The sequence below is a fragment of the Anguilla anguilla genome, chromosome 1 (genome assembly GCF_013347855.1).
Source record: "Anguilla anguilla isolate fAngAng1 chromosome 1, fAngAng1.pri, whole genome shotgun sequence".
Classification (NCBI taxonomy): domain Eukaryota; kingdom Metazoa; phylum Chordata; class Actinopteri; order Anguilliformes; family Anguillidae; genus Anguilla; species Anguilla anguilla.
The window spans coordinates 66,215,295-66,235,473 of record NC_049201.1 but is presented as its reverse complement, the minus strand read 5'-3'; the positions used below and the strand labels follow the sequence as shown (position 1 = coordinate 66,235,473).

General features: G+C 40.9%; 2 protein-coding genes across 3 annotated transcripts; one reads left to right on the top strand and one right to left on the bottom strand.

The window, feature by feature from the left end:
• The first annotated feature begins 60 nt into the window (after window positions 1-60).
• On the top strand, window positions 61-17,975 carry tap1 (transporter 1, ATP-binding cassette, sub-family B (MDR/TAP)). Of its 2 annotated transcripts, XM_035413095.1 has the most exons (14): window positions 61-137; window positions 2,439-2,545; window positions 11,822-12,147; window positions 12,511-12,700; window positions 13,100-13,214; window positions 13,320-13,450; window positions 13,809-14,014; window positions 14,279-14,476; window positions 14,967-15,095; window positions 15,340-15,528; window positions 15,689-15,862; window positions 16,134-16,293; window positions 16,638-16,774; window positions 16,935-17,975. In XM_035413095.1, the coding sequence occupies exons 1-14, from the start codon at window positions 106-108 to the stop codon at window positions 17,172-17,174; spliced, it is 2,334 nt and encodes a 777-aa protein (XP_035268986.1). In that variant the 5' UTR covers window positions 61-105; the 3' UTR covers window positions 17,175-17,975. The 2 variants fall into 2 exon arrangements, with proteins under 2 accessions (XP_035268986.1, XP_035268994.1); XM_035413103.1 differs by lacking the exons at window positions 61-137; window positions 2,439-2,545 and adding an exon at window positions 11,202-11,489.
• notchl (notch receptor, like) lies at window positions 3,099-10,395 on the bottom strand. Its single transcript, XM_035413117.1, has 9 exons — window positions 9,818-10,395; window positions 7,420-7,564; window positions 6,624-6,956; window positions 6,296-6,516; window positions 5,627-5,951; window positions 5,134-5,306; window positions 4,774-4,832; window positions 4,075-4,204; window positions 3,099-3,525 (listed from the first exon to the last, which is right to left on the bottom strand). The coding sequence occupies exons 1-9, from the start codon at window positions 9,873-9,875 to the stop codon at window positions 3,488-3,490; spliced, it is 1,482 nt and encodes a 493-aa protein (XP_035269008.1). The 5' UTR covers window positions 9,876-10,395; the 3' UTR covers window positions 3,099-3,487.
• Window positions 17,976-20,179: the final 2,204 nt, after the last annotated feature.

Below are 20,179 nucleotides of genomic sequence, written 5' to 3'. Positions count from 1 at the left end.
TCATGCGCGTACAGTTCGTAGATGACGATTTAAACAGTTTTTGGATTGCTAGCTTGGCTTCTCTGAAAATTAGACTAGGCGTCGAATAACCGGAAATTAATTTTCATGAACATTGGCCCATTCTGCTGCATCGACACGTATGTGACTATTACACATTCTAAATACCCACAAAATAAATATACGCCTAGTTGGGTTACACGAAGTTTGTTTGCGATGTGGAATTCGTGTAAAGTGAGATTTTAAACACTGGATGGGGATCAAACGCTTCTGAAAACGCACCTCCTCACAGTTCAAGCTACATTCGGTTTGGGCTGCAGAGAGCTTTGGAGATGAGATAGAATATTATTTTGGACAAAGTGTAGCCATACTTAATTAAGTATTCAAAAGAGTGAATGTTATAATTAATAAATAAGTGAATGCTATGAGCAAATATCAAAGCATAATATTAACAGTATTATTTTAGGCCAGTTTAGTAGCCTAAACTATTTAAATAATTTCAGGTTTCATGACATTTCCACATAAAACAACTTCTTATTCTTAAACTTCTTATTTTTCTTATTTGTATTATTATTGTTGTTATTGTTGTTGTTGCAGTTTTGTTTTTAACAGTTATAGTAACAGTAATAGGAAACATAAGTACAAGCAAATCCTTGTTTCCCATATTGAAATGAGAGTTACTCCCTTACCCACCATACCAGTCATACTGTTCTTGCTTATTTTCTCAACTCAGTTTGGTTTCTCAGAATCTTTTCCTCATAGACACAGAGATGAAAAACAATAGCTACTGTAATTGTCTTCCTGTAAGTCAATGACAGTGGCATTGTCTTGGAATATGAATGCTTCCTTTAATAAAGTAAACAGGATTACTGAGTAAGCAGGATAAAACTGAGTAAAAACCCTTTTTATTTCGGTCCATGTTCCAGATTTGGGAGCATTCTGGGTTTTACTCAGAACAGTTATCCAGCTAACTCAGTAATTCTGCTTTGTGTTGCAAGCCCCAGATCTAAAATATGACATTTTATATATTTTATTCTGAATTTACACTGCTCTTCTTGAGAAAACCCTTTAAAATAATTAGGGCCAACTTCTGTCCAAAGCTAAGGAACCCAAAACCTAATTTCATTTAATTTGCACTTAGTGAAAATATATACAAATTATTCTTAATGAATAGTTTCATGAAGTTGTGGATTTTTTTCCACTTGTTGTATAACAGGGCCGCAAGTTGTGCTAATAATTCATTTAAAAGTTCAAAAAAATATATTATGAACTTAACTATATTTATGTATATTTAACTAAAAGAGTGTGCAGTGCAATATGACAAATATGACAAAAATGTAAGAAGCCTGAAGAGAGTATGAGAATTATATATTGTTTCATGAAATTTTATTATTTTTCAGTTACTTGACAAAACAACAAACAAAAAAACAAACAAAAAAATGCATTAAATAATTAACCTATTTACACCATAACCAGTCAGAGTTTTATGCTGTTGATTTATAGAGCGTATAGAGCTTAATTAATTTCTAGAGGACTGGCACTACAGACAAGTTGAATGTTGCTCAAATCAATTTGAGTGGGCTTGTGTGCTGTATTGCATCTAGTCTGAAGTGTCCAGTCAGTCTTCCTTTTTCAAAGGGCAGTATGGGCAGAAGTCTCAGATTCAGCAAGCGCTTTGCTTATTTTGTCACCTTGTGGCTCTTGTTTGGAATTCCTATTGCTGCCTGCCTCAGAGTCTGATTGAACCATACTGGGGAGGTCAGAAGCTGGCTTAACCTCTGACTGAATGGGGGCTTCAGCAACAGGGCCAGACACTACCATTTCTACATGCTCATTGGTTGGCTTCCCAGGTGATGCAACAGGGTGTTCAAACTGGACGCCACTTGATTGACGCTGCAGTGCATGCTGTGTGCATGAGAAAGATCGCTGTCTAGGTGCAGGCTGGGGGGACAGGAAGTTGGGTGTGGCTGCCCGAGCTGCTTCCTGGGACCTTTCGGTGTCCTCTTCCTCTGCCTCCGAGGTTACTTCCTGTAGAGTGCTTATTGGACGTGATGGGCGTCCAAGGATTCTGGGGGAGACCAATGCAGTTACTGATTGGAGAGGTTGTGGACGCCAGTTCTGAGGGGAGGCACATCGCTCTTTACCTCCTGACCAATCACTGCAAAGTGAGACAAGAGATGATAAAGCTGATGGTGAAGGAGCAAAATGTTTAACTCTTCTGTGCCAGTATTTCATTTGTACTGTGTGATTGTGAATGAAACATGACACCATCATGTTGGCATCAATGTAAATGTTTCCTTATTTAACAAAGGAATGCCTGACATAGATAAAAAATGATTTTTGACTTTTGTGAGTAGTGGTGACCTGAAATAATTTTTAAAATTCTATGGAATACTGTGAATAATGTTACAGAGCTTTACCTTTGCTTCATTTTAATGCAGCTTACCTGGGGTAAAGTGGCAAGGCTTCCCGATGACCGATAACTCCAGAAAAGGAAGCGCTTCTCCCAGGAAGACCAGGTGGTCCAACCCATGCGGAATAGGAGAAGGTACGGTCCTCACATAACATGTCATTAACTGGTTCCATGGAGACATGCCCTCTGTGGGACCTGTGAGCCAATAGGAGCTCCAGGACATGATGATGTAATCCTTCACGTGCTGCTTCTAGTGGGCGTCGACCTCGGCAGTCAGTCAAATCCTGATTGGCTCCATTGAGGAGGAGAAACCTGGCAGTGTCATAGCAACCATGGAGAGCGGAGAGGAAGAGAGCAGTCTCACCCTGACAAAGAGAGGAAGTGTTCAGGATCATACCATTATGCATTGCTCTTTATGATAATGGCTGATCTGCAGTGGGTTTCAAGCCACAGACCTCACCATCTTCATGATGATGGCAAAATTAACTAAGTGAACTAAGGTCCAAAGACCAAGGTCCCTCTCTCATCAATTTAATCCTAAGGGAAAACCGAGAGTAAAACTATCCTAAAGGTTTTTTTGTTACCTTGTAGTCTTGTAGGTCCACTGCTGCACCATAGCGAATGAGAGTTCGAGCCAGGGAAAGGTGATTTACTGAGCATGCCCAGTGAAGGGCAGATCTCCCTGAGGGGGTGGGTGGGGGTGGGGGGTGTGGAAAGTAGATGGGCACAAATGAAAAATGGGGGAGGTCAAGATGGAAGGGTGAGGTGGGAGAAAAGAAACAGGGTTGGAAGATACATGTCAAACAAAGAAGCAATGTGAGAAGGTGGGCAAAATAAGTAGGAAGAAGAAAAGATGGAGAGAGTATGTCAAATTGTGAGGGCAACAGTAAGAGTAGGATGGTGAGAAAAGGGTGAGTGCCAGGAAAAATGGAATGGGAAAGAAAGAGAGAATGACAACGCAGGGGAGGGGAATGAATGAAAGGTGAGTCAGCCCACAAGGACAGAGGGAGAAAGGAGAGAGAGATAAGCAGGTGAGGTTAATACAGTACATTCACACTGACTGGGCACTACAGCACATTAACTCTGTTCTGAATCAGAAGGGGGGAGCAGAGGTGCTAGAGTGAAGAACACAAGGAGCAGTGGAAGCAGTGTTTTTCATTCATTTGTTTTTCAAGTAGCAGAAAAGCAAATAAAGAAGGAGGAATGGGATGTGGGGAGAACCAGAGAGAGGTTAAACAGTTTATACAGGACCCTTCTGCTTGAACAGGAAATGCCATATTAAGATAATGAGATCACACAGATGTGATGGAATTCTTTAGTAGAGACACACATAAAATACACACGAAAACGCATTACTCGATTTATTCATTTTAGAGTTACCAGTTTGCTACAGATAAGGGATAAACTAACTAAACAGGTGGTGACAGATACAAGTTAATAGAGGTACAGGTATTATGTTGCACAGTGTAAAAGACCATGTGCTTTATTTCCAGTTCAGTTCTTAACTAAATGACTTAATTCGTCATTGATGCTAGATGCCAGGGGAGTTGCACTCCCCTACTTTAGTGTACAAGCATGGAACTCATGCTACCTGGACTCTGTATATATTACATAGCTCAGACAGCGGGGCACAGAGTAAGGAGATATGTTGTATAGTACAGTACCAGTGTGGTCCGTGTTGTTGACCGGCACCCCGGCACGCAGCAATTCCAGAACCACTCGGTCGAGACCACTCCTGACTGCCCGAATCAGGACCACAGATCCATCTGGACCACACCACTGAACTGGAGCAGTCTGAAAAACAAATAGATAGCATTTAACTGGGCACACCAGTATATCACTATGTGATACACTCACTCTGGAAGATTACACATAACCAAACACTAGAGAATGGCAGTTATGAGATCACTGAGAACAGAAAGAGAAACAGCCTGATTGGTTTAATGTGACTACCGACATAATGGGCTATATTTTAACGATCTAAGCACATGGTCTAAAGCGCACGGCGCAGGTGCATTTAGGGCGTGCCAAATCCACTTTTGCTAGTTTATCGGCGGATAATCTGAGCGCAAAGTAAGGCGCATGGTTTAAAGGGGTTGTACTTAGTCTCTTAATTAATCATGGGTGTGTTTTGGGTGTAACATGAAATAAACCAATCAGAGTGTCATCTCCCATTCCCTTTAAAAGCCAGGTGCGCTTGCACCTTGGCGGATTGCTATTATAATGACGGATTTGCCAAGTAGTAGGAAAGAATATAATAATAAAATATTACGACTAACCATTATCACATGTGATTTCCATACTAGTCTTGTAAACTATAAACTAAAGCGGTTCAGTCAAATACCAATAAGATTTTGACTCACATTGTTGTGTGTCCTGTGGTTTGGAGGGCTGGTGTTTCTCTCCCATCCTCCCGGTGAAGCTGGAGATATAAGTGGTTTCATTTTATTTACAGCATTGTTTGCTTCAGGGCTACACAACTTTAGCTGCACAACTACTTTTTTCATCTTTTATGCAATTAACTTTCTTTCAAAACTGTGGCGATTATAACCTTCCCCTCAAACTAAAACTGAAAAAACATTGCTGTACTTGTGTTACATTAACTCTTGAAAGACTGAATAAAGTACTTGCATCTAAACATTATACAAACATTACAATTTCAAAAAAATGACATCCCACAATACTGATATCTACAGAAGTATGAGATTGACTTCTGTAGCTACCCTGTGTTGGCGACTGTGGGCTGCTGGGTGTGACATGGAAGTGCTTCTGCTCCTCGGGCCGGTGGTCACAGATGGATTTGTCCTGTCGATGTGAACTCCTCACGTTGATGTCTTCCATAGAACTTTGAGTCATATCTGTATCACTTCCTATATCCAATTCCTTTTTGAGGGGGCTGGGGTAAACGGATATGCAGATTTTCAAAAGGACTTTCCTTTTACAATAGCGGTGGGGTAATTTTGGTAATAAGAAAAGTGTTATTATACAAATGCATTCTTCAATGTTCTGTGTTTTCCTAAATTCATAAAGCGTAATTTCATTTAAATCAAACATTAATCTTATTTTTGTATTGCAACTCTTTGGCGACAAATGAACATTCTTTAACACATTCTAAAATACCTGTGACATGCATGTTTAGAAGAGAGGGTACCACAGTTTCAATACTCATGCTGCCTATATTATCTTTCTGCCTTGGCGGCAAATTATCTGTCTCACCGTAGCCTAATGGCATCCTCTCCGAGTGGCTCCCTGCGCCTCTTCCCATTCTCTTTCCCCTTTTTCTTCTTTTTTATCCCAATTCCTTTATTGCCATTCTCTTTCTCCACTCTCATTCTTTCCCCTCGATGTGGTGTATGCTGGGCCCAGGCCTGCCCCCGGTGGCCACTGTCTGTAGCTGTAGATCTGTGTTGCACCCTCTGTCCCTCCTCCTGTGACTCTCTCCTCCGTCGAGCCCGTCTAATCAGCAGAGCAGCTAGTATAGCCAGAGCCAATCCCAGTCCAGTTGCCACCCCAACCATTGCCCATAACCACGAAGGAGAAGCTATGGAATGAGGAGACAATAAATAAATACATAAATAAATCCTGACAGCAAATCAATTAAAATAAAAAAGACACTGTTTCTGTAAAAGAAATACACTGAAAGTGGACTGCTAATATAACTATGTAGATTATATTATATTAAAACTATATCCTTTGGGTTTGCTGCTTTTATTTTATATGTCAGTATTGTTTTGAGAAACCTGTTCATTCAAACACAAAGCAATTTGAAATTGGTATCACATCTTCATGTCAAACACATTTTTCCTGTACTATCTGATGGTGACATGAGAAACATAACTTGAAAAGCAGTTTTGCTTGGTGAACATCGGATTATAACTGGCATACTGTTCACATTCTCTCCCACTGTGTACTTCTCTCGCTCTCCCAATTCTTCTCTCACACCCCGGATTGCAATGACTGCTTGGATTTCAGGGAATGGGGGATATATTGTGTGCTGCAATGTCATCAGTGTTCGCAGGAAGTTGGCTGCTTCAGTGGAAAATTGGAAACAGGTAGAGGGGAGCCTGGAACATGGCCTGTTGTCAACCTGGAGGTACAGTAGTGACCTAAGAGAAGAGTCAAGGTAGGAAAAAGGAAGTGGGAGAAGAAGGTATGGTTGACAACAAACCTGAGAAACAGAATATATAAATAATCAAGCACTTATTATAATTACCCGTTGGTATCATGAGTGGACGCCTGAGTCAACAGTTCAGCAAGCTTCTGAGGGTCAAGGTCGTACAGGTTATGGCTGGAGTGGAATGGTGCAACACCCCGCAGTTTGAGAGCCGTTCGTAAGAGAATGCTGAGGGCCCACAGCAAAGACCTGTTACGGCTTGGGACTTCCTGACTGGGAATGTTAGTGTGGAGGATCAAGGTGCCATTTGCCCAGAGAGGGCTTTGCTGGTTGAAGCAGTCACTCCCATCCCAGCCACAGGGGGCACTGTCACACCCCTGCTCGCAGTATGAGTTGCCGTAGTGGTCTTGGCAGTACTGTTTGTAATGTGGACTGAAAGATGAGAGTGGAGGGAGAAGTTGGGGGGAAATGATAAGAATGACAAGAAAACACAGAAGATGAAGACTTCACAAGCACATTCATTGAAATAAGGGTATACATACATGTACGATATACATAAACAGAGACTCATACAATAAAATGGTTAGAGTTTTAGAAACAAAGGAGATATTTCAAATGTAAAGTGATATAAAGGACCTTATTGATACCTGTACTTTAAATATAGCTAATATGATAAATTGACTATAATTAGGAATTCATTACAATATATCTACAATTTTTCCAAATAAAAGACACTTAAGTTCTAGAGGACATGCTGATTAGTTTTCATTCCTGACATGTGACAAGAAAATCAATAATCGAACTCATTCAGTTCATGAGGAAATTCTGGTAATAAGTTTATGCAGGTGGGTGAAAACATGGAAGCCTGCTCTCCTGTCAGGCACATTGAACTTACTCGCATGTGTTCTTCACCAGGCAGTCAAACCCATCTCTCAGACACTCTGGCTCTGAACATTTTTTGTCACATATTCCATCTGCAAATTTAGCCTTACAGGTCTTGGCAGAAGGGCATTGGGCCCAAGGGTCACTGGGGACAGCAGCTGTGGGAAGAAAATATTAACAGAGAAAAGGTGGAAAATATTGCGCTCCCAGACAAGACATGCGCCCACTGAAATTTTTCTTGATATAAATTGCATTAGAATGTAACTGATCAATTTGTTTACAGTGGGTTCACGTGCACACATGGATCTCCATACCATTAAAAATGGCAAAGCTAACACATTTATTTGCTTGTCAAACTGCCACCACTCATTTGTATGCCTAGTATTCAGAGAAGCCAAAACCTGATGCTGGTAAATAGCAACAGGAAGTGCATCTCAAAGCCTTATTTCTCCCGCCTGTGGGTCTATTTTAGACAGGTCCTATACTTGATTCTTCATGAGATGAGATGCAATTCATCAAAATTAAAGTCTTCTTTATCCACTGCTTTTGAAGATAGTTTTCAAATTAATTTCATTTTAATTAGCCAGGGAGTGTAGCTACTACTAAACTAGCACTATTTTGAAACCTGTTCCCTCCATTTTCAGGGAAAATTAGTTAAAGTATGGACATGAGGACAATTCTCATTTTATTACCATATGATCATTGAGAATGCAGATTAATGTATACAGTCATTCGTTTTTAAATTGTAGCTAACAAGACAAACTGCTTGGTTTGTGTGGCCAGGAAAGTGGCATACTTTGTCACCAGTTAAAACAGTTATTTAGCCAAAAAATGTATACATTTTTACAAATCAACAAACTATTGTTGGTGGGAATCTAGAAAGGAAAAGTGAGTTCACTGTGCATCAGATCTTCCATTCAGATGACAAACTTGTGAATAGTTTTAGATATACATATTTATGTGCAGCATTATTAGTGGGCTTGCTTGCGTGTATGGACACACGGACGCTACAACCACCAATAGAGATGTATGGACACACGGAGGACAACAAATTACATTACAGAGGTGAGGACATGCCATAGCTAGCTAGCTATATAGTTAGCCAAGTTTTGCTCATGACACTTTTAGGATATGACTAATCCCTGGAACATAATTGCTACTTGCTGATCCCCAGCTGTATATGTAACGCTACGATGCGCCGTGGGTCTGGATGGTTTCATGCTTCTTCTGAGCTATGTGCCCTCATTGAAATGCATTGAGGCTTGAGGACAGTGCCACTTGTAATTTGAAGCAAGCCCACACAATTCCTTCAGGAATTGCAACCTTTCTAGTTGTTATTGTTTTTGTTTTTTTTGGGGTTTTTTTGGAAGTTTTTTAGTTTTGGAAGTTTATTAAATATTATTCTTTTTATTTAGTTTTTAACTTTGGGGTTATTTGTTTGGCAGACAATCCCATGGAATCCCAAACTCCAGGGGTGACTCTGCAGCCAATAATGTCACTCCACATGCCTGCTGGCCACAGTCAGCATGAGCACATTGGAATTGTGCTTCTATTGGTGAAATTGATTATATGTGGACATATGTAGATTTCTCTATGAATAGGATCATTTACAGTGTGTGGTGAGCACTGCAAACAAGGAGATGGTAAATGTCTTATTGAAAATATTGATGCAAAATGAATCTGCAGATTCTAGGCTGACATAAATATATTATTATATATGTACATGAAAGTATATAAGTATCAAAAAATCCATAGATAATAAGAATTCTCCTATCAGAATGTGCCGTGCTTCCCTTCAATTCTATTACTGCAGGAAATGAAGCTTGAATTAAAAATAAAAAACCCTATATTATGAAGTATGGCTTCAGTATGAACTGCACAGGAAATAGGAAATAGAGGGCCTGACACAAACAGGAAGTTTCCAGGAGAGGCAGGCTGCAACAGGAAATGGAGGGGGGGTGGGAGTGGTAGGGGGTTGAAGGTCGTCACTGTGGCAATGAGGAACGTTAACAAGCGTAACAATAGACTTTGCAGGTGTGTAGAGAACAATTAATCAAAAACAAAGGCTAGGGGCTGACAATAGAACAGGAATTCAAAATAATTTAACAACAGTAAAATTATTATTCAGTGAAAAGAAAACGGAAAATTAATTCATTTTTTCACTAAACCCACCAACCGAGCCATTTATTTTCAGATCGCCATTTTGTCTGAGGGACATATGGCTGGAATTATAGACAGAGAAAAGGATCATAAAATGAAATACAGCAAAACATTTGATAGAAAAGTATGCTATAGTATGCTTTAACATGCTCGAAATGCAGATATATAAGCATGTAGTAATCCTTTTATCTTACTCAGTTTTACCCTTGCTCCGTTTCTCTTACTGTGAAGTAATGTGATGGCATGCTTACCTTCACCCAGCCATCTCCAACAGCTGAGCAGCAGAGCAGCGGTCAGAGCCAGCAGCATGGTGTAGTGCGGGATGCAGAAGGATGGGGTCTGGGCCACTATTGTCCTCCCCACTATTTAGTCCCCTTACTAAATAAGTTCACAGGAAAACTTTCCTCCGCGATGCCACAATGTCCGATCCTGTGTGTCTGTGATTCCTCCGGTCCAACGTTTCTCAGAGGGGTTTGTCTGTGTAAGTGTCAGTCTGTCAGGTCGGGGTCTCCTCTGATAATGTCTTCTTTCCCCTCTGTTTCTAAGCTGTATGGAACCGTGTGAAAGCTTGTATATAGCCTACCCCTGCACACACCCCACCCCCCAGGCTCTCTTTCTTTTTCAGAAGCACTGCGGATATCTGGATCACTTCCTGCCACTGTGTAGAAAAGAATAGGGATTGGGTGTGTGTATCAGTGTGTTTAGAGTGCAGCACATTGAGTATGTGAGTGTGTGTGGAGCCTAGATATGTGTTATATAGCCTATTAATACTTCTGTTTGTCTGAATGAGATGATGGAGTAAAAATGCTGTACCTAAGTGAAAATGTAATTTTGTACATGGCTGAGATCACATATTTGTTTGCTGTTAAAACCTAGGCCTATGTCATACATTTAGAAGTTTTCAATATAATTTGAGAGGGTGAATAAATTCCATTCTATTGTGTTTTGACAGTATCATCAGTATATGCAGCTAAATTATGTCCAGGATACATGTGTCTGTGTCTCCATGTGTGTCCTGACATGAATAACCTTGTTTCTAAGACCACTTTGCCATTATCTCAATAATCACTGGAAACAGGAAACAATCAGCCAGGGCCTCACACAGAAGGAGAATAAGGATTCAAAACAGCCTGCTGGGATAGCCGAGAGTCGTGCGATGGACTGTAGAGGAGTGAGGACCAGTCATAAACTGGTGTGGTATGAGTCTCAATGAAATCTACCTGCAGTGAAACCTGGTGCAAAGTCTACATCCGGAATTGATTCCCGGCGTTCACAAATAGCATTGGCAGCCCGTGAGGCTTGGACTTTTTTGAGGTCAGGAATTCTCTCATTCGGCATAACGCCAGCTATATCACCTGAAACATGTTAAGCACAGACAACAAACGATGACCAAATTGCCTGAACACGCTTTCTTGCAGGATAAAAAATGCATCTATCGTTCATGCTATTGAACCATTTACAGTGTAATTTCAGCAATGCCAATGAATGGCCGGCAAGTTAATGAGGTGTAGAACTGCATATTTATTTGCCACAGAGTGACACCTGTAATTACCTAGGTACCTGTGTATGTTTCCAGTCATATGCCGTCTATCATAGGATAGTACATTAATTTCCATAAAAGGCGGAGCCTCCTGCCCATTAAAGTAGGCTACGTTTACTTTCGGTTTTAAATGCTGCGCGTTAAGTCGGAAACTGGTCGCTTAGCAGCATACGTCTTTGGAAGAAGGTGACTAGCTAATTTTTATTATTCATACCGCTCAGTTTTTCCAAACGCGAAGCTTGTTTTATTAAACACAATAATATAATAATAATAAAAATTCTGTAGCCTAGTGTAGCTACCATACAGTCTCTGGTAGCTACATTGGAGGAGCGGGCGACTTCCTATGGGCTGCTGCACCAAGTAAAACTTCGACCCACGAACACGTAAGTTACGTAGTTTTTAGGCTACGGCTTCAAATTTATACTCGTGTAATTTAATTCAATGTGACTAGCTAGTAAATTATAGCACGCGAGCCAGTTTGCTAAATGAGCATATGAAGCTGGCAGAAAGTGAAACCGAAAATCGAAAATGATCTGCTACATATTTGACTTGGTTCTCAGAACTTTTAGGGGAATTTACAAGCTAAATACACATAGGAAGCACTAGCCAGCACGGTCTTAATCTGGATAACGTTAGTCGTCCAGTAAGTGTGTGTGTGGTTGTGCTCATCATCATCTTCATCCACCTCTCCATGTCTCTCTGACCTTTCTCTCAGAATCAAAGAAGATGCAGAAGATGGCTTTCTCAGTGCTACTGTTTTTGTGCATGGATGTCTGTGCGGTGCAGGGAGTGCGTCTGGCCCAGCTCTTGCCATTCCTCCTCCCCCATCCTTTCCTCACTCTGTGGGGTGGTGGCCTGCTCCGTGCCTCTCTCCTTCTCCTCCTCACCTTCTCCCAAGGGTGCCCACAGTGGTTGAGATGTCCGGAGGGGCTCCAGACCCTGGGAGTGCACTGCTTCCTCTCACCAGCTTACATCACACTTCTATGGGTCTATGGGCAGTCCACACTGGAGCTGCTTTGGGGATGGCACTCCTGGCTTGGGGTATGTGTTCATGGGAATGTAATAATGTTTTAATGCCATTGTCAAACAGAATGCAAAATGTACTGTATGTTTACCTACTTGTGTTCCAAGGCAAAATTAAGAGCACTTGACCTGGTGTGATCGTCCATGAAAATTAAGATCTGATATATCCTATAATTTTCTCAAATTGTTTGGGAAAGTATAATTAATTGTTTTATTAATTAGAAAGGTGCAAACAGTGTATGCAAAGTACTCAGTGATTGCATAGGCAAAGAGCTGATTACCAAGAATTTATGACTGTAAGAAAAAAATGATGGCATTTGAGTAATTGAAGGAGGCAGTTGCTTTTTTCTTAACAATACAGTACGCTGCATTGTCTTACAGATAGTGCAGGGGTACATAGTCACAGCTGTGTCTCTGTTGCTCTGGCAACGATACATTCCATCACTCTCTACTGAGACAACCAAGGAACCAGAGAAAAAGAATGCTTCACTGCAGAGACTTCTGGGATACATGCGCCCATACACCATGCGGTTTGCCGCAGTCATCTTCTTTGTGGTGGTCTCTTCCCTGGGTAAGTACAGACTTGATAACTTTACATCAAAGTGAAGCAGCTTCATTGCGACAGTATGCATATAGGCAGTGACAAGGCTCTGTTGGCACTTCTGTCACACTTGTTTTGCAGTTGGATGTAATCATTTTTGTAGTAATTTGTTTTGTTACATAGTGTATGGTGTTGTTTTCAGATGCAATATTAGTTAAAAACTGTATGTTCTTTCACAGCACACATATAAATCTAATTCCATTTCCATGATTTTCCCATATCAACACTTTCCTGAAGGACAAATCACGTTGCAGTTAGATTGAATAGAGGCTTGAATTTCATTGATAACTTTGTATTAGCATTAGAGGACAGAATGCCGACAACTATGAGAGCAATCATTCTATGACACCACTGTGTGCCTGTTCACAGGTGAGATGGCCATTCCCCATTACACGGGCAAGATGACAGACTGGATCATGAATGAGGATGACCCTGAGGCCTTCACTCACGCCATCACAGTCATGTCCCTGATCACCATCATGAGGTGAGCTGCCTTGAACCTGAGTCAATAATAAGTATACTGATCATGACAATGAAGTAAGTCACATTTGCCTCATTCCCTTTGCCATCCTTCTCTGTTCTCTCTCAGTGCGGTCTGCGAGTTTATCTGTGACCTCATTTACAACATCACCATGAGTTGCATCCACACCTTCATCCAGGGCCTGGTTTTCCAGTCTGTCCTGAAGCAAGAGATTGCTTTCTTTGACACAGTGCACACCGGTGAGATGACTGCTACCGCTTGTACATGCAAACATTTACATAGAACACATAAAGGACATACACCGCACACACAGTGGTTAAGTTATGGTGGAAAGTCCAAGATCCAGAACAGAGCCGCATCCCATATAATAGAGAAGCTGTTACCTCTGTAACCAGTTTCAAACACACTGTAGAATAGATATGACATGAGGTATGTGATTATTGTTGTGGCTATTATGGCTAGCCAGCAGCTAATCTATAAGTAAGTGCACAGATACACTATGGTTTAGATCAATCTAGCGTATTCAGCCCATCTATCTGAACTTTTCCATGAAGGGTTTTGGAGGTACCGACTTATGCTCCCCCACCCATTTCACAGGTGACATTGTATCACGCATTACCACGGACACCAACACCATGAGTGAGTCTCTGAGTGAGAAGCTCAGTCTGCTGATGTGGTACTTCATGCGCGTCATCTTCCTCTTCATCTTCATGCTCCGGCTCTCCTGGAAGCTGTCAATCTTCACCGCCCTGGGGCTGCCCATCATCTGGGTCATCCCTGAGTTGTCTGGCAAGTTCTACCAGGTAGGCTGACTTCCAGGAACACAGTCTCATGGCACAAGAGGCCATGGGACAATCATTTCTCCTTTCAGTTAAGCACCAAAGTTTAAATTTTAAGTTTAAAAAATCGATTAAAAAAAAAAAAGCCATCTTCAAACAGTGGCTTCAGTTTGAGTAGGCATTAATTCTTGGTCTTTCTTATCTTTTACTATACATGTACTTTATGCCATTTAAGGAATGTGTACACTAACATAGTGACGGTATTATGGTGAATTGTGTCTCTCCCAGTCATTGTCAGCACGAGTTCAGGAGTCTCTTGCACGAGCTAACGATGTTGCCATGGAGACCTTCTCTTCCATGAAGACCGTAAGGAGCTTCGCCAATGAGGACGGCGAGACCCGGAGGTACCAGCAGCGGCTGGAGGAAACATATTCACTCAACAAACAGGAGGCTGCGGCCTACGCTGCTTCTACCTGGACCAACAGTGTGAGTTTGATGCTTTTGGGTTGTCAGGATTCCGGAGCAGGTTTACATATTTGCCTTAACATGTGCATAGTCAATAATGTAATTGTAAGAATAATGAAATGAAAGGTTATACAATTTAAAGAATGAGAATTAAATGGCAAGAACTTTCAAAGGCTTGTTTAATATAAAAAATACGCACAAGCTTCATACTCCGATTTATTTTACAACACTATATGAGGAGCTACATACGGTATAGCAAGTATACTCATTGTTTCAGAAGGGGGTTAAATGGCAACATTTTCTTCCCATCTCATTCCCATCCTGTTGATGCCCCTTTTTCAACGGTTGAAAGTCATGGCTAACTGTTCATATGAAAAGGTTATGAATGCACTTTGAGCCAAAGCAAAAGCAGTCTTGATTATACAGTCGACTGTTTTCCATAAAAGAGACATGGAGTGATTCTCTCTTAAATGAACTCATTTGTCAAATAACAAAATTCCTTTATTTCCAGCTATCCAGTTTGGCCCTGAAGGTCAGCATTCTGTACTATGGTGGAAGGCTAGTTACAGGGGGTGCTGTCAGCAGTGGTGACCTGGTGTCTTTTGTGCTGTATGAACTGCAGTTCACCTCCGCTGTAGAGGTACGACACATAGATCCTTTTCAATGCAATCTAAGGCACTGCCAATATGGTGTCCATCTGTGTCTTGTTTCCAACTTGACTAAGGCATTTGGTCCATTTCAAGACAGAGATTCCTATGAGTGGGATGTAAATTAATCTCCAATATCTAGGATTGGAATTGATCTTGAATTGTAGTCACTGAGGTTGAAATAGACTTTTTTAGTTGTGTTGAGCTTTCTGGAACCTCGCCTATTATTTCCCTCAGGTTCTCATGTCATACTACCCCCATGTGAAGAAGGCCATTGGGGCCTCAGAGAAGATCTTTGAGTATGTGGACCGCAAGCCTCAGGTGCCCCCCGATGGCTCTTTGGCTCCTGAGAAACTAGAGGGGCATCTGCAATTCAAGAACATCACCTTCGCCTACCCAAAGAGACCCGAAACGGCTGTACTCAAGGTGCGTGAAAATGTGGCCAGTTCATTTTAAAGACAGCAATGTTTTGTGTCATTTTCTGTGAATGCTCAGTGAATTCTTGGTGGCTTTCACTGTGAATACTCCGCACATTCTAAGTGACAGCTCAGTGAACACTTTGAAAGCTTTGTGAATGCTTTCCCAGGGCTTCTCTCTGGAGCTGAAGCCCGGTGAGGTGACTGCCCTGGTGGGCCCCTCAGGTGGGGGCAAGAGCACCTGTGTGAGTCTGCTGGAAAGATTCTACCAGCCTCAGGAGGGGGAGATCCTGCTGGATGGAAAACCGCTGCTCAGCTATCAGAACCAGTACCTGCACAGAAAGGTACCATTAATATGCTGCACAGGTGCATGCATCAGTACCTGCACAAAGTAACAGTATCATGATGTAATACACGCCTACTTACCACAAATACCACACTATTGCATACAGCTGCTCTGGTCCTGATCAACTGCAGAATGCTGAATGTCAAACAATGCATGGTGACGGTAGAAAGAACATTAGTTGGGAAAATACAAGGCCAGTTACGTAACCATATTGCTACAGTTCTGCCCAACGTGCTTTTTCAATGACTGGTCTCTTTTTCTGTGTCCAGATTGCTGTAGTCAGCCAGGAGCCAGTGCTCTTTGCTCGCTCTGTCATAGAAAACATTAAATATGGCCGAGAGGATGCCACCGATGAGGAGATTTTCAGGGCTGCTGAAATGGCCAATGCACATAAGTTCATTAATGACCTGCCAAATGGATACAGCACAGGTCAGTCTGAACAACACTACTTGTGGATGCTTCTTTGGGGGGGTTTCTAAGCATTGGTTAAGCTGTGAGTAATGTTGATAATGTTGGTACTGGTTAATGACTGATCAATAACATAACCAGCCCAGGTTGATGTTTGTCCTATCTTTGTGAAGGTTTTTGTTGTAGATATTTTTGCATGACCATGAATGTGTGAGTGAGCCTGTGTTCAAATGCATCTATGGCCGCACCATGATGCATATTTTAACTGTATTACACTGTATAGGTTGGACATGGAACCTCCTGAACCTCTATATAATAACTGCTGTATACCTCTATGTATTACTACAATTCCTCTTTTGTCACAGACGCTGGAGAGAAGGGGGGTCAGGTCTCAGGTGGTCAGAAGCAGAGAATCGCCATTGCCCGAGCTCTGATTGGACAGCCTAAGATCCTGGTTCTTGATGATGCCACAAGCTCCCTGGACACTGAGAGCGAGCACCTGGTACTAACATTATTTTCCGCCAAATTCATTACTGTAGTATCATTATAGATAAAATGTCTGTGCCCCCTCTTTTTAACATCCCTCACTGTAGATTCTCTCTTTGTCATCAATAGGCCACTGCTGACCCTTTCTCTTGGCATAACCTCCTCTGTGTACCTAGGTTCACCAGGCCCTGCTCAAGAGCTCAAGCCGGTGCGCGATACTGTTGATCGCTCACAGGCTGAGCACAGTGGAAAAAGCCAATCACATCATCTTCCTCCAAGGAGGGGAGGTGCTAGAGGAGGGAAGCCATGCTGAGTTGTTGAAGAAACGCGGGGCTTACGCACAGCTGGTGCAGAAGCAGAACACTGCGTTCCAGCGTAACACTGAGGAAGGGGCAGACAAGGAGCGTGCAATATGATCTGGTGCTGTGACATAATTTGTGAGGTCCTGCTCCCGCCCTATCTTTTTATTATTATTTCTTTTGGCAGGGAGAGTCCCACTGAGACCAGGGTCTCATTCACAGGGGGACCCTGCTTACAAATGAAATGGAACTCACATTAAGAGATACAGGTATTGAAATAAGGACGGAGACATGGACAAGGCTTAGAAGGTAAAAGTGAAGAAAAATAAAACTAGGCAAGAGTGGACACCTGTGCTGACATCACATGATGGCTGGAGAAAATGAAGCCAACGAGGTGTATGATAGGATGCACAAATCTAAACGAGAGCCAGGCTGCAGAGGGCTGTCTGTCTAGGTGGTATGCAAGATGCTACACATTTTGTGTTTCACTTGTCAGCACACTGCTGATTAATAAATAGCTCACTGTTCATTATTTTTCTTTTCTATCTCATGGTTGTTGTTTTTTTTTCATTTTTCACACATGGCTGTGGCTATCTAGTGCCTATAGCTGGTTAGCACCGGTTAGCACATTTGGCTGTCTCCACTTGCTCACATGATGTTATCACAGGTGTTCAATCTCTCCTGTATTTGGCTCACTCTCTCGCTTATGTCCCCAAACACATTTCCAGTGTAATAGATGGTTGGACAGAAGGTAGTGTGCAGTGCTGTAATGGTGATTGATTTGTGTCTTCAGAATGTAGTGTACATATGTATGAAAGCACACTGCACTATAAACAAATACAAGTGGGTTGAGTGTGTAAACAAACATTTTCATTTGTGTGGTTTGTAAAAATAAATAAATAACTTTCTGTGCGGAAAGCCCCGGCTCTTCTGGTTTCACTTTTATTTTACAGTATGACCCACCACACAGCTCCTGAGCCCTAATCATGCAAGAAGAGCTGCATCATCCTTCTTGTCAAATAACAAAGTTACTGCTGATACATCTGGGAGCAGCTCACTTACTCACGTCAATTTGTTGAGTGAGAAAATGATGTCAAAATCATTTTATACAAACCTATGCGTTTTTAGGTTTACATTAATGTTACAAAGAATAAGTAGCTTTAATCACATGATATTACATTTATGATAGTGAAAATTTGGGTTCTGGGACAAAATTTGGGACATTCAATGAAAAAAGTACAAAGAAGTACATGCCTAACAAAGAGGCCTTTAGATGTTGTGGAGACCCACCAACTGTTGATTTTAACCTTTATAATACTTAGAAATAGTACCATTGTATTATGAAATAACCCTCTAACTGACCTGTTTTGATGATAACTATTTGTCTGCCAAACCTATTCTGTCTTTGTTCACCTAGTAACTGATGGTGCAGGTGTGGGAACCAATAAAAAAAATGTTTTTTGTACATGTACATATTGTGCAATGCATATTGGGACCAGTTAAGCATGCAGCCAATACACAGATAAAATGCAAAATTCCTCTGCTGCCATCTAGTGAAAATTATTACAACCTTCTAATACTACTGAAAAACTCCAACAGAAGTTCTGATACAGGATGTGCAAGACAGCTGCAGTAAACAAAGACTTCACACAAATCACTGGGACACAATACTGTGTTTCTTGTTTAGGGACAGGGAGCATGTGGTCTGTGGTCATGTGCTCTTTTGAGGGGGCTTCTGGGAAGGCAGGTGCAGAAGTGTGGTTTAGAGGAATGGTGTTGTATGCTTTCTCTGAGTGCAAAATAGGTGGAGATGTGGGTAAGGCACCAAGCAATGCTTGTAGGCAAGCAATCACATTGCAGCCATCATTTTAAGTACTCACAGAATGTATGTACTGTGTGATGCAATGGAGATCAACATCTTATTTCTCATTGATGTTTGATGCAACTCAACATTTCTCAGAAACTGAGTTTCATAATATGTAGATTTAAAAAAAAACATGTACTTTTAATATTAATCATAAATTTAATCACCACCTGAAGTGAACTCAGATAACGCTCATCATATCACAAATCAGATGTTGGGGTGTACTTTTTGAATTCTTTATAACTCATTTTATATGTTTATTCACATAGAAATCTGTTTCTTTGACTTTTTCACTGGCATTTGTCGATTTTGTTGACATACAGTATGACCCATATATTTTTTAATTTAAATTATACGCTTCAAATCTTAAATTTTAAACCTAAACCACCCCTGGTAGGAGGTAGCTAATTGTGTCCCATTGCGGTGGAGCCCTGATCAGTTAATGAAATACCGCTTTATAAATGGTAAAATGATATGAAATACTAAATTTGTCGTTGTTGCTGATTGTATTTGCGTTACATTTATTTGGCAGACGCTTTTATCCAAAGTGACGCACAATAAGTGGATACTAAAAGTCTCTGGAACAACACCACTACACAGGTCCGATAAGGTATTGTACTGTATCGGACCTGTGTTATGGTGTTGCTCCGATGACTTTTGGTATGCACTTATTGTAATAAACATATGCAAAAAAACATATACAAATAATGTAATGCAAATAACTGTTACTTATGATGTAACAGCTATTCGTAGCCATGAACACAACAAGTCCAGTTCACACAGTAATATTAGGTGTTACCAAAAAGAGAGCAACACCAAAGATGGTAACACCAAAGACGGATTTGTGTAATTCCAGATTTTTCTGAAATGGAGGCCACACTCTCGCATTAATTTAGCTATATATTTGATTTCTTCACAATTTCACTGTCTTTCATACTGAAATACAGCAACCTTTGCAAAATTACATGATAAATCATTAAATTTGAGACAAATCAAAGAGGGTGCAGACTTACCGCGTGCTGTTAATGTTAGCTCATCCTTCAATTAACTTTTGCCACTGGAAGTACATTAAGGTTATTTTAATTGAAGATTTCTTTGATTATTTATTATTTTTTTTATTTATTAATTATTTATTTATTTTTTTAATTAGTACTTTAGATTATTGATTTCTTGGTTATCTGCACTATATATATATATATATATATATATATATATATATATATATATATGCTATTCTTATTACATGTACTATATATAT